General features: G+C 39.7%; 1 protein-coding gene across 5 annotated transcripts; it reads left to right on the top strand.

Annotated features, from left to right (window-relative positions):
- The first annotated feature begins 398 nt into the window (after positions 1 to 398).
- On the top strand, positions 399 to 24533 carry plekha3 (pleckstrin homology domain containing, family A (phosphoinositide binding specific) member 3). 5 transcript variants are annotated; one of them, XM_084561435.1, is made up of 9 exons: positions 399 to 826; positions 4971 to 5087; positions 5176 to 5325; positions 6465 to 6586; positions 7267 to 7371; positions 8606 to 8649; positions 10478 to 10572; positions 16005 to 16081; positions 18124 to 24533. In XM_084561435.1, the coding sequence occupies exons 1-9, from the start codon at positions 787 to 789 to the stop codon at positions 19003 to 19005; spliced, it is 1632 nt and encodes a 543-aa protein (XP_084417561.1). In that variant the 5' UTR covers positions 399 to 786; the 3' UTR covers positions 19006 to 24533. The 5 variants fall into 5 exon arrangements, with proteins under 5 accessions (XP_084417561.1, XP_084417564.1, XP_084417560.1 ...); XM_084561438.1 differs by lacking the exons at positions 16005 to 16081; positions 18124 to 24533 and adding an exon at positions 11580 to 15345; XM_084561434.1 differs by lacking the exon at positions 399 to 826 and having other exon boundaries at positions 4962 to 5325.
- The last annotated feature ends 385 nt before the right edge of the window (positions 24534 to 24918 follow it).

Raw genomic sequence — 24918 nt, forward strand, 5'->3', positions numbered from 1 at the left:
ACAGTATTTTCTATGAAACCACCATTTATTTTTCACCAAAAATAAATCAGCTAAAAATGTTTTAAAATGAAACTAAGTCTATTGCTACTACTGCAAAAGAAGTAAGTTGCACTAGAATTGAAGATTTTCACTGCAGAAATGCAGTTTATTTACATTTTAGAATGATTGAACTCAGTTATAGAAGAAGTGAAGTGATATGGAGGTTTTCCGTTATCATTTAAATAATGACCATATGTTGTGAATGAGTAATTCATTAATTAAGGGAACTGAAACTATTAAATATAGTGAGGTAAAAACAAGAATACACACCAAAAATAAACAAAATCTATGAAATTATCCTCTGAAAGTATCTTATAATGGAAATACTTAAATTTGTAAGATATTTGAATTAACACTTGTAGTAGTAAAAACTTCAAAAAATGTTTCAAATAGTTGCCTTCGCCTTACCAAATGTTTCCTGCGGGCTTCCGTAAACGAGCTGGTTTGTTGACATTTTTTTTCCCAATCAGCTGACTGCCAACAAGTTAGCTTTGGAGTTTATAAACAGCTCAGCACAAACTGACTCTCATCATGCGTTTTTCCTGTCGTCACTGTTTTCACAAACCACACATATAGTTCACACCTTTTTAGAGAACTAGCAGCTCATTTTCTGCCTCGCCGCCATTTGAGAGAGGACGCTAACGTTACCGTAACCTTAGCTAGCTAGCTAGCTATCTTTAGTTAGCCTGCCTAGCTATAGCTACAGCAAGAACAGCCTATCTGTATTACCCGATGTAAAGTGAAGCCATGGAGGGGGTTTTGTACAAATGGACGAATTACATGACCGGTAAGACTGTCTCTCTTTTTAACTAGCAAGCAATTTAATTTAGAATCACGGTAGCTAATTCTAGAAAGCTCATAACTTAGCTTGTCAAACTCTCTCAACTGTCAAATTAGCTGTTAGCTAACATGCTAATAAAGATGCAACATGACATAGTTGTGTCGCTGCTGTATTTACTGATAATTTAATCTACTAATATATTCTGTATCTTATCAGAAATTCTTCTTCTATGCAGACTTGGCAGCAACATCAATAATATTGACGTCAAACAGGAACGTTAGCATTTAATTTCTGTTTCTTTCAACATATGTTTGAGTAGTTATTGATCGGGCAGAATAGGGACAATTCCCGAAAAGGGTAAATTTAGTGGATTGGATTTAATAGATACCTTTAAATTTTAATGAACTACAAGTCGTAGCAAAAAAAAAATGCAATGTACTGAAATGTAGTGAATTATTTTCCATCACAGATATACACTAATATACCTACCTACATTGCACACATACTTGTTTGATGTATTAAAGTTATGTACCTGTATCAACATATATGTAACTCAATGTAGGGCTGAAGATGAAGAAATGTGAAGCTAAAGAAGAAGCTAAGATTTAGTGCAGGACTGTCATGTTACAATGCATTTACTAGTGTATCTAATGAACTGGCAAGTGAGTGTAAGTTGTTCACAGAAATGAAAGCCTACCCACAGTAACAAGGACTAACGTGGCATTTGACCTTAATAGTGGCAGCAGAGCATGTCTATAAATAATTGGAGGCAATACACACTCCCACATTGAAACCTGCTTTCTGTCAGCTGTAGATGAGCTTGCGTTGGCCAAATACCTCTCTACTTTATCATATGGTCTCTTCCACATAAGAGCTCAGTTATAGTCAAGCAAAAGTCAAATAGAATTAAAAACCGTTCCTACCTGTGGGCCATCAGGCTGACAAATTAAAATGTTGCTTTTACACAGTTTTAGTCTCATTTTACATCATTTATTGACATCGTATTATTGTATGTGGTCTGTCATTTGTTTGTTTTGATTGGTTGAATATCTTGCTCAAGTTTTAGATGTAGCACTCTTCTTGTACAATGACAATAAAGGCTAATCAGATATTAGATACATGTTGCCATAGAGACTTACAATACAAATCCCACTGTGCCTCTTTCAGGTACAAACATTTGCTGAAGTTTGAATATCAGCTAATTTTCTTTGTTGTATTGGATTATAAACTGAGATTTTTGGCTTTACGAAGCAGTGACCATCTTTTTTGCTATCTTCTGGTCTTCTGCTAACCTGGAAGCCAGCAACGACAAACTAAATGCCACAGATCTTGATCTTCAGAATAGAAAAAGTAAAAAAAAATAAATAAATAAAAAAACATTTTTCAAAATTTCAAGGTTTCTTGTTCATTGATTACTGTCGAACATTAAGCCTATTAGAGCTTCTTGGTGTTAAGTACCAAATTTAGCCCAATGCAGTGAAAAATAAACACTTGGCAAGGCTTAGGATGCACATAGAGGATTGAAAACATGAAACTTATACCAAACTTAAGATATTCATAACTAAAAAAGTATTTGAAAAGTAATAGAAGTTTCACTTAATTTGTTTGAGAATATTCATAAATTAAACTCAGAAATTGTAGTTTAGTTAGTGCGGTGAAGTGTTTTAATGAAGTTTTAATACAGTAGTATAGAAATGTGGCTGTTATAGTCCAGTTATTGCTTTGGTGTCAAAGAGTTGGGACAAGGGCTTTTACACTCGGGGCTTAAGAGCTGATATCCTGTTAAAGATGCTCTGGACACTTGAGGGGGTCCATGATCACAGAAAGTTTGGCCTTCAGCTTCCTCTTACCACAATCATGGCCATGTGTTTGTGAAGGGGTTCCCAAAGTCCCTACAAGGACTGTCCGCTGTTATCCTAACAACAAGCCCTGGATCACCAGCCAGCTGAAGGATCTGCTGAACAAGAAGAAGCAGGCCTTCAGATCTGGAGATAAGGACGAGTTGAAGAGGATACAGTGGCAACTCAAGGTCCAGCTGAAGGAGTGTAAGGACGCCTACAGGAGGAAGTTGGAGGTCAAGCTCCAGCAGAACAACACCCGGGACGTGTGGAGGGGCATGAAGCTGATCACTGGCTTCAACATCAAAGCCAAACAACAGGACGGTGGCCCAGACAGAGCCAACGAGCTTAATGTCTTCTTCAATAGATTCACCACTGGACCCCCTGCTGGCCCTCCACCCCCCACCACTCCAGTCTTTACACCCCCCCAGACGGCCAATCAACAACTCACCACTGATCCCTTCCTGCCTATCACCTCTGCTCTCCCCCCTACTCCCACCCCCACTGAGAAGACCAGCCCTATGACTGTGACGCCTGGCCAGGTGAGAAGACAGCTGGAGAGAGTCAAACAAGGCAAGACAGCAGGCCCCGATCGTGTCAACCCCCGGGTCCTGAGGACTTGCGCTTCACAGCTGTCTGGCATCCTGCACTTCATCTTCAACCTGAGTCTGAAGCTGGAAAGGATACCGGTGCTGTGGAAAACATCCTGCATAGTGCCGGTGCCCAAGAAGCCCATCCCATCTGGCCTCAACGACTTCAGACCGGTTGCACTGACGTCACATGTCATGAAGGTCCTGGAGAGACTCGTCCTGGCTCAGCTGAGACCCCTGGTGACCCCTGTCTTGGACCCTCTTCAGTTTGCGTATCAGCCTCATGTTGGTGTGGATGATGCTGTCATCTACCTGCTGCACCGTGCTCACTCTCACCTGGATGGTGGAAAGGGCTCTGTGAGGATCATGTTCTTTGATTTCTCCAGTGCTTTTAACACCATTCAGCCCTTTCTGATGAGTGAGAAGCTGCTCAGGATGGGTGTCAGCTCTTCCATTGTTTCCTGGATTACTGATTACTTGTCTGACAGGCCCCAGTTTGTGCGGCTGGGGGGCTCCCTGTCTGATACTGTTGTCAGTAATGTGGGGGCACCACAGGGGACTGTCCTGTCTCCATTTCTGTTCACTCTCTACACCTCTGATTTCCAGTACAGCTCTGGGTCCTGCCACCTGCAGAAGTTCTCTGATGACTCTGCAGTGGTTGGGTGTATTAGAGATGGACGGGAGGTGGAGTACAGGACACTGATCGCAGACTTTGTGGAGTGGTCCCAGACAAACCACCTACTCCTGAATGTGGACAAGACCAAGGAGCTGGTCATTGACTTCAGGAAGAAGAGGACACCAGTGGAGCCCATCTCCATCCAGGGTCTGGAGGTGGAAGTAGTGGACCATTATAAGTACCTGGGAGTCCACATGAACAGCAGACTGGACTGGAGGGACAACAGTGATGCTGTGTACAAGAAAGGACTGAGTAGACTCTACTTCCTGAGGAAGCTTAGGTCTTTTAACGTGTGCAGCAAGTTGCTGGAGATGTTCTACCAGTCTGTTGTTGAGAGTGCCCTGTACTTTGCTGTGGTTTGTTGGGGGAGCAGCACCAGCAAAAAGGACATAAGTAGGATCGACAAATTGATCCGAAAGGCTGGTCATGTGATTGGCAGTAAGTTGGAGACGTTTGTCTCAGTGAGGGACAGGAGGACACTGGACAAACTGCTCTCCATCATGGACAATCCGTCACATCCACTACACCAGACAATAGAGGGGCAGCGGAGCTCATTCTCCAACAGGCTGATCCAGCTCCGCTCCCACACTGAACGCTACAGGACTACTTTCATACCATTCTCTGTCCAGTTGTACAACAACTCACCTTTCTGTGACAGATAACTCATTGTTATTAATGTTAATGGATAGTCTAAGTCTGCATTTCAGTTATGGCCGGTGAAACGTCTTCAAGAAACCTCAACCAGTCCAGTTGTCTTTGCTTCATCTTGTTCTTTGGATACACTAGAACCTTTGCAAATGTTAAAAACATAATAATTCTCTGGTAAAATCAGAGTTAATTCACGGCCAAGCATTGTTTCTACCCACCAGAGTATAAGAATACGATATATGTTGTATGTTTGAAGCATACAAAAGGAATGTTGATGGAGAAAAAAGAGCTAGCAGTTCCTCCCTTTAATGATAATCTTGTGGTATATCCTATATTTCTACACAGCCCATCCTGCAGCGCCATCTTTTAATTTTCAACACGCATGTTTTTGCTTTTAGGCTGGCAGCCTCGCTGGTTCGTCCTGGAGAATGGAGTCATCTCTTACTATGACAGTGAGGACGACGTTGGCAAAGGAAGCAAAGGCTCCATCAAGATGTCTGTGTGTGACATTAAAGGTTAGACCCCTGTATACCTCACATGTCCCTCACGGCACTATAAAGAAAAACACATCCTTCACAAAGTGCTCACACTTTATATTTTCAGTCCATCCGACAGATGCGACCCGTCTGGAGTTGATAATCCCTGGTGAGCAGCATTTCTACGTGCGCGCCATGAATGCTGCAGAGAGACAGAGGTGGCTAGTGGCTTTAGGATCATCTAAAGCAGGAACACTGGAGAGCCACAAACACAGAGGTACATCTGTTTGTCTGTCTGCTGGGTAAATTAACAAACTCACTGAAAAGAGACCAGGTCTAGTCAGTGATATCTCTGTTTTTATCCACCAAATACAATAAGATCACACTCGCATTATCCTAACTTGAATGTCTATGTGAGAGGAAACACAGCAGACACAGGGAGCATTTAGATACTCCACATAAAGACCCCAGCTGCCCAGCAGTTTATAAACCAGAAACTTCATGCTGTGATGCTAATCACTGCTAAAGGTTGGTAACACCCACTTTATGGAAGGTTAATGGAAATCTACCTGGTTTAGTTCTATAGGTCTACACATGCAGAAACTATTTGCATTCAGCTTGTAAATTAATGGGAAGCAGAGCTGCCATGTCCGTTTGCATCTCCATTAACATTGCCATTAGCATCTGCCCTAATGTCTCTGTTGAGTGATTTTCTCAACAACAACTGATAAGGGCTAAGACTGCCAGGCCCCAGCCAACCATCAGACTAAATTCACTGTGATCGCTCAGCTACAGGGGGGAGCAATTTCCGTTTTAGTTGGCATTAAACTTCTTCTACTTTTGGGAGTTTGGCAGATTACTGGTTGTATTACTGCCCTCCACAGGATAAAATTGTTAACATCTCTCAAGCGCCAGGGTCTCTGTTTAATGAATTTCCTCAATTTTGATGTTTGGGTTGAGCCATTTTTTAGTGCAGCTCTCCAGCTATGCAGTGTGAAGAATAATCGGAATACAGAGAGGTCAAATGATGACTGATTGAAAGGTTACCTTAAAAGTATAAAACAAAAAAAAGGAAGGAGCACAAACAAAAACCGAGGCACAGACCATTTTTACATATCACTCGATTTCCCTCACAAGGAAGAATTTCTTTATCCACTTCTTTCTGCATCAGCACTTAATTCCTTGGTAGCAGAGAGCAACAACAGATAGACAATTTAACAAAATCTGTGAAGTAGCACCCTGACATAGTGGAGCATTTATCCAGAGGGTGAAGTGAATGTCAAAATTGAATAGAAATCTGTCTAAGATATTTAGTCTGAAAGTGGACTCAGAGTTTCAGCATAATAGTTACAGTTGTTCACATTTTGAAGGATTCGTCAAAAACCCTGACATTTCTCCTCCTATGTCTGGTTCCAGGTCCAGACTGTCTGAAGACAAAGATGTCTGAACTCCGTCTGTACTGTGACCTCCTTGTCCAGCAGGTCCAAACCATCCAGTCACAGCACACTGCCGACCCTGAGACCACGCCCACTTCTGAGGTGAGAAACCGTCTTTAAATGGGGTCGGGCTTTAAGTGTTCATGAGAAGAGTCCATGTGAACTGTGCCCTCTTATGGAATTAACAATCTCATAACTGGGAATTTTTGTTAAGGACAGAATTTACGAGTTGTGACATGTTTGTGGACGTTTTCAGAAATGGCAGAAATGTTTGGTTAAATTGTAGTTTTATAATATGTACGAGTAAAATGAGGATATTCCCAGCTGCCTCATCTTTCTCGTTTCTCCGGCTGTTCTCTTCTCTCTCTTTTCTGTCTCCAATTTGTATTTTTATTGACGCTATATAAATAAAATTGAATTTAATTGAATCTTACTTATACTTTACATTATACTTTAACATTTCCTATATTAAATTACATGGTAGTTTGCTGATAACCATTACCAGATGCCAACAGTTCTAACTTACTCTCGATGTTACAATTTGATCATTAAGCGTTTTTAGTGCATGAATTATATTGTTCACAAGTTCTATTTGATGCCTCAAACTTACCTTGTTGGATGCTGTAAATTAGAGACATAATTCAGCAGGTTTTGACAGATTAATGTCATGTCATGACACTGTCCACTATTGTGAATTATGCAGCTACAGATTTATTATATTACTATTATATTATTATTTCTTATATTAGATTTATTTATTACTAAACTCTCTCTCTCTTTAGGCCTCACTCCTCAGTGCCACCTGTGCAACATTCATAAAGACTCTAGAGGAGTGTATGACCCTGGCTAACCAAAGTTTGACCCCTGACCTCCGACCTCCTGAAAGGGTAATTTCACCTTCACAGAGTGCATGGTTTCGAAAATAAAAATAGTCCAGTCTGAAGAATGTTGTGAATGACAGTTGTTCAAGTTGGTTTTAACCCATGTGGTGTATCATAGTTGATGGAAACTGTTGATTCTTGTGCAGTTAACAAAGCAAAGTGAAAGAAAGAAAGCCCAGTGCTGCCCTCTTGCACCTTTTTGAGGCTTGTCAGAGTATTATTCAGGACAATGTTTACATACATACTTATTTCCTGGTGCTTTCTTTAATGTTATATAAATGGGTTTTAAAAAGGTATTCTCATTATAAATTGATCTTCATTTGAAGGATCCAATATGGATTCATAAAATCTCCTGATCAATATTTTTGCCCAAAACATGATAAAAGCTCCAACTCTGAGAGCACCGTCAGGCCTGAAACATGATTTAACAAATATGACAACAGAGAAGAGCTGGACAAAAGCAAAGACCTATGCACGATAAGAAACTAGAGGTAGAATATTGTGGAAATGCCACAAATCAATCACAGATTTTGTGAAAATCTCTTTCATGACTAATCAAAATTATGTTTAAATAAATTAGGACCTTGTGAATCGGAATCGTTTTATGGGCGTGTTTCTAAAATTGCAGTTTTTTTTTTTTTGTATTTGTTAAGCGCTTTGTCATGTTGCTTTGAAAAGTGCTATAGAAGATTAATATTGTTATTATTATAAGGCAGTTCATAAAAGATGAACAGCTGTGATTAGTTTTTGACTTTATAATCATCTAAACTGACACACTGCACATCTTATCACATAACCTGAAATTAGCATTAAAAAAAAGGAACATATTCAGCTAACTGTTTACTTTTATTCCTTAGTTACACACCCAGCATAGAACTAAAACCAATGTGACATGAAAGGCAAGTTTGACCTCTACACAAAATGAGCTTTATCGTTGCCAGTTTATTTTTACTGTTCAAAGAAGAATTCAGAGACCTTAAAGTTTACATGTAGAAATGTGGATGAATGGTAATGACATTTATTTTTGTGTTTTCAAATCTGCGCCAGTCAGTGAAGCGGTTCCTCTTCTTTACATCATCCACTATTTCATCTTTTGTTTTATGCTTACTCAATTACTCAGTTGATACCATTGGCTGACCCCCATGCTCACATGACCTAAAACCAATAGAACGCCTCTGGGGTGAAATAAAAAAAAAAAACAACAGCAACTATACATTCAATGTCTTCTTCTTCTGCATAGATGAAGAGGTCCATCAGTCATCCTGGAACATACAGCTTTGACAGGTGAGTTAAGACACATTTATTCATCATCGTTCCTAGTCATAAAACCTTTTAACCTTTCAGTCAGCTTACAGTGCTTCACAAAGCATTTTCAATTTAGAGTACCTGTTAAACATACAGTATATTTTACTTCAGTTGATATAATACACATCCACTAGGAGGCAGCATTGCAGCACCTTCAGTCTCAGAACTTTTCCCTGTCTTAGAATAATAATAATAATTTGGTCATATGAACGTTGAAACAGGGGTGAATTAATACCATTATATTCATCAGTCCACCGTCTTTTTTTTTTTTTTTTTTTTTTGTGGAAAAATATCTTCCAACATTTTACTGAAGTTAATTGAGGCCTTCAGAGTCTGAGAAATCAAGTGAATATCTTCCAGTTTTAATGTGTGTTTAGTCCTCTTTAGTACGTAAATGTCGTCACAGCTTCCATCCAGAGAAGCATAAATTAGGAACTTGTCATAAAATGGCTGGAAATTTAAAAGAAATCCACTTGATTAAACTCATTGTAAGAGTGTAAAACTGTTCATGCCTGCTTTTGGTTTATCTTAGGATATATAAGCATGTATATGTTTTTATCTTTGTATGAGTATGAGATGTGTTTTGATGCAAAGAATAACAATTTTAGACTATAATTCCTCATTATGGGGCATAATATTCAGAGAGTACTTTCAAACATTTTATTTTGCAGGATCATGTAAACTAGGAGAGTAAATGTGAACATGTACAAAGTGCCGACAGCACAGTAAGATAATCAGACTGATGTTAATGCCCGGTGCAATTATAATAGTAGTTTAAATATAAAATATAAACAGTTGTAGCCTGAACTAACCTGAACTTAGAAAATGTGTTAAAACAAATGCCTGCCAGAAATCATGTGAACATTCAACTGGAAAATATATTCAGATGCCAGAATATTAGGTCCACTAGTGAAAACAAATGCATCATGATATAACAGTCCTGCATTAAATCTTTCTTCATGACTGTTCTAATGTTCAGTTTATGTTGAAAAAGTGTCAGAAAGGTGTTATTTCAACTGGATGATTGTTTTGGAGGGTGTAGTTTGTGGTGCAGTTAAACTGGATTTCTGTTATTTAGCTTAGCCCAGTGTTTTTCAACCTTTTTTGAGCCAAGGTAAATTTTTTTTCATTGAAAAAATCACAAGGCACACCACCAACTGAAAATGTAAAAAAAAAAATGAAACTCTGTAGCCTATATTAAGATTATAAAGTCATCCTTGTCAAAGTGTCTTGAATAGGAATCAAATGAACGCAAAGAAAAAAGTCTTTTTCATATGACTGTAACTACTTAGATATTCACTTGATTTCTCACACACACACAGACACTTGACAATGGCATATTATTTGCAGATAATTAATTCGTTTTCAAAAAATGTTTTTTAGATCAGTTAGGTGAAATTGGATAATTTCCCACTGCACATCTGACGATCTCTCACGACACACTAGTGTGCCACGGCACAGTGGTTGAAAAACACTGGCTTAGCCCATTGACTAAAATGTCAAAATAACACAATAAATAGCATAATAGTCGGTACAACACAATACAATTCAATACTACTACGAACCATAGCCTCCAAAATGAAAACAGTTTCATTTTCAACATCTCTCTGTTATTTTAAACTAATTCTGAATACCATTTAGTAAGATTTAGTGCAGGGCTATTACATTAGAATGCATTCACTAGTGTTGCTAATGAATTGGCAAGTGAGTGTACATCTTAACATAAAAGTTTACGGTGTCATATAAGATGCTAACTGAGGTGAGGAAGTTTCCTGTTTTTTAAATTATTCTTCTTCTTCCTCCTCAGGTCAGGTGTATTGAAGGAGTACATGAGTGGAGGTCAAAGGTCAACACAGCGCAGAAACAGGACATGCTCAGACAGCTCTGTTTACGATACTGAACGTAAGACGCAGGCCATTTATCAATAACAAGTATGGAAACCTAGGACTTGACAAGTTTGATCGTTAATGAAATGTATTCTGGGATACCTGGCAGTCAACAAGTTACTTCCTGGTAGATACACAGTATATAATGATACATGCAGGGCAAAGGGGGTATGAGTAGTGTTTGGGGGTGTGGGTGTATGTATGGATGTATGTATGTATGTATACACACACACCTGACAAAGTATGGTACATCCGTGTACTTGTCCTGCCCGTTGTATTGAGGACGCATCAGGACGTAACATGTGTGGACTAGGGACTGCCAGGTATCCCAATGCATTCCAAAGGCATCATCAAGTACGCTGCTGGTCCAGGTACAGAATTACCATCCTGTATTCTCTCATTTGTACGTTAGAGTCAAACTTGTCAAGTCTGAACTTTTTGTATTTGGAATTAAGAACTGCCCAGACTGAAAACACTGCTTCTTCTTCAACATGATCTAAAATAAGTACTTCTCAGGAAACTTTCTAAGTAGTTACAGTCATGTACCAGTACTTTAACAGAAAACTGAACTAAAAGTATTAAAACCAAAATCCCACAAAAAACAAATGAAGCCAAAAACAAGAACAACTGAACTTGCAGGGGGTTTGTTTTTTTGGAAGATGTCATCCAAGCAGCTTCTTCATTTCTAAATGATTGGTGCAGAGGTAGGGTTTAATAAGGAACATCTATGGGTGTTACCCAACTGAAACTCACATGACTAGGTCTGTTAATGAGCACATACTCACCTCCCCACCAGTCTTTTTTAAGCTGTGACCTGGATGACTAAGGACCTTCACAGGCTTTTCAACTAATCCAGGATTTAAGCCCTTTTAGACATAAACAGAAAAAATAAACCAAAAGTGTTTTCATATTATGACACTTTAATTTGAGTAACCATCATTTGCTCCCTAAATTGGCACATCCTGACTACTGAACCCTTAACTTGCGACTTACTCGTGACAGCTGCCATTGGTTGTGTTCCAGGTGTGCTGTCCAGCCTCAACGGTGACTCATTCTCCATTCCTGAGGAGAGAGGAGGCGGCGTGAGCCCAAAGACCACACCCACTGACACAGACACCGACCTGTCCATCTGAGGAACCTGACACGCATTTAAAACCTGGAACAAAAAACAAACCACAAGATCAATATTACTGACGTCATCCTTCTAGGAACGTTGGCTAATTATTACAGACACGAGTACTTGGGCTTCATTGAGAAACTGTTCCTTAACGCCTAAGTGTTTAGGTTGCACAGTACACACTGAACAAAAGACAGCGGTACAGTCCTAAGATGGACTCTAATTTTAGACATTGTGAGTGTAAAATATTTGATGCTTTAACCCTCCTGGGATTATGGTGGGGACGAAGATGGTGACTCTGGACTAAGATGATTGTATCAGGCAGCTTTCCGTGGCGCAGTTTAACTGTGAATCCCTGTTGGACAATTAGATGCTTCAATTGAAGCTGGGAATGTACAGAGAGTTTTCAGTCTTGCTGCGGTCTGAAGCCAAAACTTTTTCCCAGAAACTGTGACGCTTTTCCACAACAACTCCAAACCTTTCTCTGGAAACCCGCCATGATTCTTCCGTATTCTTCTTCCAGGCTGAAAGGCACAAAGAAGAACTCCGTCCCAGCCTCTTGCCAGCTGTGACGGGGCCAGTAACGAGGCTTGAAGCCAGTTTCAGTCTGTTACAGTATCCACACAGAGCGGACGTTTGCACAAATGTAATTGTAATTGCATACATTATAGCTGCCACCTTTCTGGATCCAGCTGGTCCCGCTCATCCAAAGCAGTGTTAAAAACTGGAAAGTGGAGGACTTTAGTTTGATCTGCAGCTTTTTCCTAGAGGAGGAAACATGAAGAGAAGCTGCAAAGACACGTCAGGTCAACGAAGGAATTCGCTCAAGTACAGATACTTGATGGTGAATTTAAGATGAACACTTAAATTCAGATTTTTCTCCAGCCGTCCAGATTAAAGCAGCTCTTCTTTATCATAATGTGAACGTGAGGAACCTTTGTAGAAATACCTTCAAATTAGAAAACATCTAGTCAGCTTAATGAAGATGGTGAACCTGAGAATAAATGAGCATACTGACAGTGACGTCAACAGATTCACAAATTATCTTGCTTTGTTTGTTTCTGTTGATACAAACCACATGTTTTGGTTGTTTCTAAAATATTGTGCAGAACTTTCAATTTAAAATGTTTATTATGCATAAGGTTCGTGTTCACAGTACCTTTGAGACAAAACTCTGACATGCCCTCAACACTGTGCTCTTGCAGACAGGCAGGAAAATTGGATTTTATGAAATCGGGAAATAAATCATCCGTAGCAAGTGTGAGCGTAAAAAAAGTAGACCCATCTGATACGACGAGCTATTTACCTGACATCTGCTCTTCCATAGATGCTGTCGGATAGTTGCACCGGCCTAACATGTTCAAACTGCAAATGAAAGTAAATTCTCTCCAAGTAATTATTTATTCAGTGATCTCCGCCCTGACATTACTTCCATACGTAATGTCACTGCTGTGTATTTGAAGCAGTGACGGGAATTTTTTCCCCAATAAAGGTAACAGTCTTTAAGGAAATACACTCCACTTGATCTCCTTATATATCATTACATTAACCACATGCTACGTTTTTGTAATGACAGAAGTACACAGTGTCCTTATATTAATTCATTTAATTTAATTCTCTTCAATTTCATTTTTTATTTAGTTAACCGCTACAAGAAGATCATTTTTCAATGGACATCACTTAAGGTGCTTTTTCCTTTTCCAGTGATCATTTATAATAGTGGTTGTGTGTTTTTTTTTTCTGAATGAATGACACAAAACTCTTCTTACTTAAGAGCAGCCCTGTAGAGTAATTGGTCTTATGTGTCCGAGACCACCTCCAAATTTCAGATTTTTTGCTTTTAATGCCAGGTGTGAACACAGGAACTTCAAGCAATCAGATTGCCCAGGACAGATCTTTATGCAAGGTCTGAACGGGGTCTAAAACAAAAGCAACTGGACATGTTAGAAGTTCCATAAAATCAGTTTGGACCGAAAAAGCCAATTAGATGTGTGGTGAAACAGCTTCCATCTGACGTGGCTGAGAACATTTTTCTGATTCTAAAAACTGACTGCAAACTGAGCTCAGATTTTGGGATTAAGTTCCTGATAAATCTCCTGCAAAGTCTATACACTGTAATGTAGAGACACACTTTACTGTTTAAACATGCCCGGAAGACGTCACCTGAACTCAAAGCAAACAAAAGGGCCTTGGTGACTGACTGACATTGACGTTTATGGGAGTACAACTTGAGCTGATGAGTTGGCAAGATCCTGTTTGTCTCATTTATAACGAGCTGTACAGCTTTTCATCTATAAACACATCCTGAAATGAAGGTACACTCCTTAAAATCAACTTCAGCCACATGTGATGCTCTGCTACACTTTCTTTAGCTTTATTGGCCTGTTGATTAGATGTCCTGGTCACAGACTCCTGAGAATTTGTGTTTTTTTAGATATTCAGAATAATGAATCAATGCAGTTCCACCAATAACCTCACAGTATACTTCTCCCTACACACACCCTTTTTTGGATAATGATGATTGTGAATCTTTTATATAAAGGGTGTCTTTGAGCTGCGGCAGCCTTAACTGTAACAGTATGTAACATACAAGCCTTCCTTCATTCCTCCTTGTATTACTTCTACCAAACTTAACCAGTGTTTGCTTTGCTATGAACATGTTTTTTCTTGACTTTCACGAAATTACTGTGAAGAAATGTTTCTAATCAAAAGCTGCAGACAGTTTGAATTTCTCGCACTCGTGGGCTTCACTTCCTGTTGCTGATTTATGTGCAAAGGCATGGTTATTTTAAAGTTTCTGTATTTTATCTTTGTTCTTATTGTCAATCAGACGATAAATTGGATTTAAAAAACAAAAATGAATGTGAGATGGAGTTCAGTTTTTCTGCAGGAGATTTAGAAGTTTGCAAATGTCGTCTTGTTAGTGTTTTTCATCATTTTAACATCCCTCATTTTGAGTTAGACTTAAAAATTCATCTTGGGGAAACAATTATATGCTTTTCTTCAAGTTAGAAGATTGACACCATTCTCATATTTGTCTGCCAAATAATCTGTTGCTGGGGTTTTGTGGGGAATAAACAAGATGTAAGTTGTTAGTTATTGAGTTTTAGAGGTGCTGGTAGCCTGATTTTCCTGTACAAAGCTAGCTGTTTCCCACTGTTTCCAGTATTTTTGCTAAGCTAATCGTAGCTTCCTCTTTAGCTATGAGAGTGGTTTCAATCTTCCTACTTGATTCTACTGTGAGAAAATGATTATAAAACTGTCCTCTGAGGACCGCTCTGATTTGAGTTTAAAAGAAGGAAGGAGGATAAATAAAATAACTGCTGCAGTCTTTAATTTTTTCTGTTCATTGTGGCCAAACCTGCAGATTTTCATGCCTTAAGTGTCTCTGCACAAAGTGACGTTCGTGGTTGTATCGGATTAGACTTTTATTGTCTAAATAAAGAAATATTTGAAGTGAATTTTCATTGTATACCAAGGGTGTATATTTTATGGTCCTTAACACATTGGAGGTAGTTAATGAAGGAACTGGACACAGTGACTCCAAGTAGCGGAGAGGCTGGTATGTTTTCAGCTGGTGGTACAGTAGTTTGTCAAGGGGCCTGGAGGATGATCCTGCGGCGTGTTTGCAGAAGGTGTGTGCCGACTTGTGGCTTTTCTTTTTGTTTTAACTGGGTGTTGGCACTCATTTACGAGAACTAATGCAGACGTAACAGCCAGATACACACAGTCGGGCTGCATTCTCAACCTGAACAGGAAGAAAGGGGAAGACTGGGTGAGCAGACTTTTACTCTGTTAAATCCTGTCAGATATCAAATGTTGTATAGATCTGATTAAACTTTGAAACAGAATAGAAGTAAATCCTCTAATTTGGGAAGCTGGAACTTGTACAGATTAATGGTATCACTTCAGACAAATATAAAAATATAGACCCGTCAGGCTGCACAACATTTGTTGGACAGTAACACTACTGGAAGTTAAATAAGTTTTAAACATGATTTGTAACAACATACTAAAATAATTGTTCAGCCTTTAAAAGGAGTCTCGAAGAAATACGGTCACTAAAACCACATTAGTCCAAATTTGGTGACTTTGAATTATCCAGATAACCTGAAGGATTAAGTGTCCGTGGATGGAGTTTATGGTCCTTGAAGGATGAGCAGTGGTCAAAGCTAAACAGCTGGAGCAATGAGTGGAGGATCCAGAAGTGACTGTGAGTTTGTGTAGATATGTCAAAAAACTAACCACCTGTCTTACCTTTATGCTTATTCTCCAATTGCTTTTGTCACACTGTTATTTTTATTTACCTCCTTCTTCTTTTGTCCGTCTAGCTCCGTCTGGACATCTTCCGTCGTACGCCGAAGGATCCACTGAGAACCAACATGCACACAGTCCAAAAATGTCAAAGGTAGTGTTTTTTATTATTATTATTATTTTATTGTATAGTTACTTTGTCAAAGAAATTTAATTTGCCAATACGACTGACACATAATACCTATTAAATAAAATACCTATTTTCTACCTAGCTGGTGTGAGAACTTGTGAGAGGCTTCCTAGTTTGCAGAGGCAGCAGTGCGATTAATCCAGAACTGATAAATCTTTTGGGAAACACATCAGTAAAGGTCATTACACAAACGCAGGTGTAGACTAAAACTCTAAACCCTGAATACCGAAAGTTGGACATCTTTAAAACTATTTAATCAATTTAATGTTCTCATTTGGAGGTGGAAGCAGGACGATAACGTAACAGGTGCTAGCAGGGTTTTAGGTTGAAGCTAATCTATCTCAGCTTTGTTTACACTTCCTGACACTCAGCATACAGTATGATTAATGACTTGTCTTCTCCACTAAGCTTCAAACAGAGTGACTTTGCAAAATTAGTTTTGTTTTGGGGTCAGTAGTATCAGTAGCTTTATTAAGGCTTGTGGACCTTTTGCTTTTATCAAGTCTTTTGGTTACGTTCAGAAACCGATTGTTAAAGAAACCAGAAACCTCTATTAAGTTCCAATTTTTTACTGACCCATCCATGAACTCCAGTGAGGCTGTACACTACCGCCATCAACGTCCTCCTTTAAGTTCTATGACCATTAGACAGGCTTTGTCATGTGAATGTGAATGTACTACATTATTGTGTTTGCCGTTTGTAAATGTAATGTAAATATACTTTATTTATATAGCACTTTACAACAACCCACAGGTGAACCAAAGTGCTTTACAAAGATCAAACAACGATTAAAACACACTGGAAGACAAGTACATGAGTAAAAGTAAGCTAAAAAATAGTAAATAAGAAGATAAAAAGTAAAATAAAATAAAAATATTCACCCCACTACCGGGTACTAAAAGCCATTCTAAATAAATAAGTTTTAGGTTTTGATTTGAAAAGACCCAGGTCAGTGATGAGACGCATGTCAGCGGGGAGCTTATTTCAGAGCCTGGGTGCAGGGACAGGAGTGATGTGCTCTCTTCTCTTGTGCTAGTTAAAAGACGGGCAGCTGCATTTTGCACAAGTTGAAGTTGAGGACTGGGAGACACCAACATACAGAGCATTGCAGTAATCCAGTCTGGAAATAATTAGAGCATGGATAGCTTTGTCAAGGTCATGACAACTCAAAAAAGTTTTAATTTTGGCCATGAGACGTAGCTGAAGAAAGCTTGTCTTGACAACATTGTCAATTTGTTCGTCAAATTTCAAGGAACAGTCAAAAATCGCTCCTAAATTTATTACAGTTTGACTGGGTGTTGAAAGCAAGGCGCCAAAAGTTAAACCATTTGACACAGACCAGAATAGGGCCAAGAATGGAACCTTGCGGGACCCCACAGGAGATAGAAGCACAAGAAGAAGACAAGTCACCTTTTGTGTCTTCTGACACATTAAGGCATTATCATGTGTCCTGAGTGATCCGATCACAAGTGGCCAGCTTAAAGTACAAATGAGAACAAATCCGAGTCCAGTTCTGAATAACTTCCAAGTCTTCTACCTCAAAAAAACACCATCAAATGTTACTGCTACACATCTGTGAGGCCCAACCAAACAATCTTGGATAAGAATGGATAAAAAAAAACCTGCATACTGTCTCTGACACCAGACCACAATCGGATCTAAAGACCTCCAGCAAAAACTGAAGCGTTTAAATCCTATATCACTGAATAACAGCCTTTTAACAATCTGTAAATGTCGGTTATTAAAATCAACTGCAGCTCTTTTGTGAGGCAAAGTTATTATTGAGACAGTCTATTGCAAACTCATTGTCAAAACGTTTGGGTAGGCTTTTCTGCGACGTAGTCATCTAAGCGTTATGTTGTTCTCTGCATCAACTGAAATCTAAATAGAGCGTTCCCTGCTGTGATAGAAGTGGAAATAAGCTGTTAGCTAAACCAAACAAGAGAGAAATGTGGACGATTTACGAGATGACCTGTCTGACTGTCTTTATCTCCCTCTGTGTCCAGCCCAGATCAGGCCCTGACGTCCACAGCCTGTCTCGTTGTGCTGCCTGCTACAACTCTGTGCGTCGATGGGACGGCAACGGTGAGTCAAGCTCTTCAGCTGAAGACTCTGGACCAGAGATAGACTCTGAGTCTGAAGCGGAGTCTAGCTCTAGCAACAGCAGCACATGCTCTGGTAATGTTGTAGCAGGCACACCTGAGAAGCCTGAAACAGAGAGGCAGTCACCTGTATGTGGAGAGCCCAAATCTGGAGGACAAGGTGATGACGGACGGCAGGCGATGCAGGAGACACCGTTGAGCCAGGATGAGGGAAAAAAGATGATTCGAAGACATCCACTAGTCAAGTCTGCCTCTTTACCCGCCTCGCTCGCTCTTTGCCCGACCCCTCTCTCTCAGCTGCCCTGCCGCCCAAGGGTTGTCTCCACCCTTCGCCTGCAGGTGTTGCCCCAGAAAGAGGACGAGGACACATTCTACACCATGCGGCATTGCCTTGCCGAGAGACAGGAAAGCACGAGGAGAGAAGAAGTAGAAGGAAGAGGACAAATCAACAATCTGCAGCCTTGGCAACCCTTTCAGTGGCAGCACGTGGGGATACCCTGGCAGCAGGGGTCACAACCTACATTACAGCCGTCACACTTGTACCAACAACCACCGCATCAGCCGTCATACCTACAAGGACTACCACCTCAGCCTTTTTTCTCAGCTCAGGGTCAAATGTTGATGCCACCCCCTCAGGCGCTTCCTGTGTTACCTCCCCCGACGCTCCACACACCCCCAACACATTTGCACGGGCTCACTCAACATCCCTACTGGTACTGCAACCGTATGAACTATTCTTACCCACAGTGGAATCACTACAGTAGAGCACAGCTACATAAGTATTGAGCAGCCATGCAGTGTGGCATTCGGCCTTTTAACATGTGAAACATTCAATGAAGTGATGATGAAATGTTTGGGATCGCACAAGCCTTGAACACACCGTTTGTACATTTCTCCTGTAAAGTTGGACATTTTAACACGGAGGCCTGTGGGGACTGACTTGCTTTGGGGACACTTAGTGGACTCTAGTGGACATCAGAGGAACTGCAGTTTTGCCGCTTTAATTTTTCTTTCATACTTTTGCATAGCCATTTCGAGACAAAAGAGTTAAACATCAACAATTATCGATGACTTCCAATTAAACAAATGTCTATGAAGGTTCTCAGTCATTCGGGTCATATCCAGAAAACAAGCTGAAACAAGGGAAGCAGGACTTTGCATCAAAGTAGCCTCAGTTCCTCAGTTCGAAAAGAGTGGGGAGTTGGGGTTTAAATAGGTGTCGGTGTGAAAAATCACATGACTAGGGTCTGATGACAACGAGATGCTCACCTGTAATTATTTTGATCCTACTAACCACCACTTTTAGAAATGAAGACGCTACTTGGATGGAATCTTCAGTAAACTCTAAAAGTCCAGTTGCCCTTGTTTCAGTTTGATTATTGGATATACCAATATTATAAATTCAGGTAATATTTTACCTGAATTTAGCATGTTAGCTTGATACTATAGATGATTATTAGCAGCAAAACTGAATTCTTGACCTGACGGACATACATTTTTATCATTTTAATCAAAATTGTATAAGTCTTCTGGAGTGAAACACGAATTTCTAAAACCAAATTTATTTGCCAGTCATCTGATAACTGTTAACTCTTTAGTCTGGGAATGATAAATGGCTGCACAAAAGTGGTAAAAACTGAATAACTGCAGTTCCTCAAATGGCTACTAGAGGTTCTTAAATCGAATAAATCCCTGCAGACATCCAAAGTCATCAACTTTGTGGTAGAAAAAACATGTTAGGCTGGAAACAGGAGATAGAGGTGGCAGTCACTGCCAAGATGGCCGACTGGAGACAGCAACTTTGAGCTTCAAAACCACAGAGAAAACAGTTCGGATCTCTGTAGCTAATCTATCATCTATTCTATCTCTGTCATTTCTGCATGCTGTTGCAAACTGCAATTTCCCCATTGTGGGACAAATAAAGGTTTTCTTATTCTTATTCTTATTCTTATGATAGAACTCACCTGTTTAAATTCTATTAAGGCTTCAAGTTATGCATAACTAAAGACGTGGTTCCTTTTAGTGACAGGTGACTGCCCTCACAGATCACTAGCTGCCTGCCTCTGTGTCACCTTCCCGCCTCAGTTCCCCTCAAGCTTCGCCTCTTTGATTGTTTTTGAACGAGTTAGGCAGAGTGAGGCCCTACCAAGGTGGTAACACCTGGACACACTAACAATGAGGCAATGAGGCAATCTGGGAATGTTCAGTTGTGGGTGTATTGCACACACCTGCTTTTGCAAGTTTTGACTTGCTGATGGCGCTAAATGAGTACAATTCAACAGAGATCCTCTAGGGTTGCATGGTAGAGACTAATATTTATCTGAAAATCAGTGTAAACACATTGCAAATGAGTATGACATCAGATGAGGGACCAGCGTACATGTTGATAATTTGAGCATCATTTTCCTGCACCAAACTGACGTTAAAGTAAAACCTTTTTGTCAATCTCAAAAAGATACGAGATACACATTTCCACATATACATCGTTTTCCACCACATGACCTCTAGGGGGCACCATACAGTTCATAATGAAGGGGAATTTTTGTCTCATATTTCACGTCCATCATTCGAGCAGTTTTAAAGATACTAAAAACTTAGAAAAGAATGTTTCAGGAGTCTCAAGTCTGAATTTAATCCTCTGTGGACCATGAAGTTCCAATAGTTTTTGAGATATTTCAGTCTGGATCAGAGCAGTGGACTTGACTGACCCACAGTCTTTCCTTGTGCTTTGGTGTTTTACATTTTGTTATCAAGTCCTGCCCAGAATCTCACGTCCTGGAAGGAAGTCGACCATTATTGAGAGTGGGAAAAAGCAGGTGCTTGTTTGCCGCAGACAACAGAGCAGTCTTTTCTGTCTCACCTTCACAGAGCAGAGATGGACAGTTTCCAAGTGCATGAAGAAAAAAAAAAAAAACACAACAACACAAGAGGCTCTTTGTATGATGTGAGTGTGGTTTGTTCCACCTACAGTAGCCACTAAGTCTCTCCAGATGTCTCCATTGAGACAAAGTGTTTCCACCCGGACTGCCAACACACATGCAAGCTGATGTCACTGGTGGCAAAGGATGCAGGCTTCTGAGCTGGGGGTAGAAAATGTAAATGTTAACAGTGACTTAGTTTGCTCTCTTACTCAACACAAACTAAATCTTCAACATGTTTTCTTTTTGTTTTTTTCTGTTAACATTCGAGCCTAGTGTATTATCATGTGCTATTATTTACTGAATAAAACTGCAGCTCTCTCTCTAACATCGGACAGGAAAGAGAAGTGTAACTTTTTTGTAAATATTAACCCCATAGAAACTCTACTTTTGAGCTCATCAGGACCTAAAACCGTAGTAAAAAGTAAACAAACAGAAGTGATCTCGTTCCAGGTCAGAACAGTCCATGAAAAAAATAAACTCTGCCGCACAAGTCTGGATCTGGACACGTGTATGAACAACTGGTCAGCTTTATTTTTAGTCGTACTGATATTGTGCTATTGAAGCCCATCTTAGCAGGGATTACACTGAATCTGATATCTGATACTTGATGAGTGCTGGTAGACAAACACTAGAGTTTATCTCTGGAAAAGCAAGGTTTTAAACAGGCAAATGTTTGAGAGTCAATTGAATTAATACAAATAAGCTGTACTGAAAGCTGCCTAAACTGAAATTTAAATGGCCTTAGCAGTTAAATCAAAACATAGTAAAAGTAATAAAATAATAGGTAAAATAATAAAAATAATAATATTAAAAATGGCATTCTGGACACATATTAAACCAGGGATGCGCACACGGCCCGCGACCTCACTCGAAGTGGCCCTTAGATTAATTTTTGAAAATTATAAAAATGTATCCTCTGCGGCACTGAATCAGTTGTAATGACATAGTCGGCCACTAGATGGCCTCTAATGCAGACGCCGCCTCGTACACGCTTCCACCGGGTCTTCTCCACCAGTGAAGAAGAGATGTTGAGCCATGGCTAAGAGCGGAGGAGAGAGAAAACTTGATCGAGAAATCGTGTGTGTGTTTCAGGTGAAATGGGAAGAAGGTTATCTGTCTGCTTAGAGACGTTATCTGCCATGAAAGATTTCAATTTAAGTTGCCGCTACAACACGTTGCACAAAGATAAATACGAGAAGTATAATGAAGCTGCAAGGGCTGCTATTGTAGTGGACCTTAAATCAAAAGTACGCAAACAACAGCGACTTTTTACCAGTGCCCACTGCTGGTAGTGGTGAGGTAGAGTGGGTATACAGGGAAAATGTTGAACTCTTTATTAGTGTAAAAATGCACAAATTAGTTCTTGCAATTAATATTTGTCTGCTGTTCTGCAGCTTTCTGCCATCCTTGAGATGGATGGTGATTTGTATGTTTTATTTTCATGAGCTCTTTGCACTGAAAAAAATAAAATAAAGTAAATAACAGTAAGTGGTTATTTTTTGTTTGCTTCCATAAACCCTGTATTAAACCATTTTGCTATAGTTTGCTATAAACATCTGGCTTCTTTGAAATGGTTTTCTTGAGCGCTCACCTGGTCATTTGTGTTAAAACTATAAACACATTTTATTAATCCTTGATCCCAGTTTATTAATCTATGCTTCCACGTCAGAAAACCTATATATTTTTTACCATATGAACCCAGGGAGGCTCGTAAGTCTGAGAACTTATGGTAAATGCTTTGTGAAGTAACGCTGACATCAGCTCCTCTGTACTTTTTCTGGGAATTTTCACATTTACAATTCTTGTGGGACTGCGTTACTCAGGACTACATGTGGTTGGGCGTTAGGTTTACTGAGCAGCTTTAAGGGCATGAGAAAGAAGAAAGTGTACCGACCCAAGCCAGCCTCTCGGTTCAGAACATAAAAAACAATGAGATTTCATGGCAAAAGTTCTTAAATAGAGTAGAGTTAATTAGAGTTTCTGAGTTGATTTCATGTTTATTTTGACCCCTTTACACTATAAAATCCCATTATTAATCACAATAAAAATTTAAACATTTTGACTGTTTGTTAGTGTACCATCCAGTGTTACATCCAGACTCTATACTACTGGTTGTCCTCTGTTCGTCCCTAAATTTCCCTTGACCCTCTAATGGACGTAACATCAGTATTGGTGTCTTCAGCTGGCACCATCTTGGCAATGCCTTAGTCCGCCTAACTCCCAGCTAATTCAAAAATTATCAAAGAGCTGGAACCTGATTGGAATTAAGGCAGACATTTAGCAGCCACATGTCTCCGAAACGGCCCCTTAACTTTAAGCCTTCATATGATTATTATATGTGCTAGTGAAAAATTTGCTAGTGACAAAACTGTTTTGTACCAGGCTTTGAACACGATTATTCCTGCTGTGAAGTTGGACATCTATGCAGATGGATGCACTTTGGGAGCCTCTAGTGGCCATTTGTGGAACTGCAGTTTAATTATTTTTCGCTTGATTGGATCACACTTTTGTGCAGCCATTTATATTTAGAAACCTTTTTCCTGCTAATGAGCATCTATAGTATCACGCTAACATGCTAAATTAAGGTAAAAAAATAATACCGTAAGCATGCTAATCATCAGTTTTAACACAAACATGGATGAAAGCTCTGTCATGTTAGAGTTTTCCTAAAAAGCGTTTTTGAAGCTTGGTGTCGGTGTCTCCGGCCGGCGCCATCTTGGCAGTGCCTGACTGCTGACTCCATCCAAACATAGTTTTGAGGAATTACAGTTCTTTTTGCCACTTGATTGGATCAAACTTTTGTGCAGCCATTTGTCATTCCCAGACTAAAGAGGTAACAGCTATCAGATGACAGGCAAATAAATTTGGTTTTAGAAATTCATGTTCAACTCAGGATGACTTTTAAAAATGTATGTGACCTTTAACCAGTCCACCGGGTCAAGAATTCAGTTTTCCTGTATTCTTAATAATAAATCTATAGTATCAAACTAACATGCTAAATTGAGGTAAAAACGAATACTGTAAGCATTTGTTTGTGGAGGTTCTCAGTCACCCAGGTCATGGTGTTTCGCCTGAAACCTGAGACAAGAGTAACTGGACTTAAGTATATCTTCTTCAGTTCTAAAAGACTGGTGAGGAGATGGATCAAAACAATTACAGGTGAGCATTTGGTTGTTAACAGACAGTTAACAGTCAGGTGATTTTTCAGTGGACAACAGCCACAGATGTTCCTATTTAAACCCCGACTCTCCACCAGCCTTTTAGAAATGAAGAAGCTACTTAGATGAAACATCTTCAAGAAACCTTCCAAGGCCAGTTGTCCTGCTTTCAGCTTGTTTTTATGGATACTGTAAGCAGGCTAATCATCAGTATTTAGTGCAGCCTCACAAAGCACTGCTGATTGCAGCCTTCATTCTAATTTCAAAGGACGTTACACACACGATCCTTCTTGTTTTCTTCTGTCATACGGCCTATTTCCATCATAAAATCAATGCCATACTCTCAAACCGTCAGGGTTGTTGCGTAACAGACCTCAAATGACATCGATCCAGGGACTAAACATGGCTTCTAGCCAAGAAGTGAAAGCTGTAAATTCAATCAGCTGGGATCAGAACTGCTCTGCATGTATCCCGACATGAGACTGAAAGTAAGAAATAAAAAATATCATTCTATGTCAGATGGCTTTTGGAAAATGCTGCAGTGACTTGGCCGCTCTTCTCTCTCTCTCTCTCTCTCTCTCTCTCTCTCCAAGTCTGTCAATTAGTGATAATGGACCCCA

Source organism: Chelon labrosus (assembly GCF_963514085.1).
Source record: "Chelon labrosus genome assembly, chromosome: 15".
Taxonomy (NCBI): Eukaryota; Metazoa; Chordata; class Actinopteri; order Mugiliformes; family Mugilidae; genus Chelon; species Chelon labrosus.

Bases quoted from the DNA above. Each gene is read 5' to 3' on its own strand.
- plekha3 (XM_084561434.1), top strand. From the start codon at position 5,001: ATGGAGTCATCTCTTACTATGACAGTGAGGACGACGTTGGCAAAGGAA. The intron at 5,326-6,464 runs GTACATCTGTTT...GTCTGGTTCCAG, and splicing joins GGAGAGCCACAAACACAGAG to GTCCAGACTGTCTGAAGACA. The intron at 10,573-16,004 runs GTAAGACGCAGG...TTGTCCGTCTAG, and splicing joins CTCTGTTTACGATACTGAAC to CTCCGTCTGGACATCTTCCG.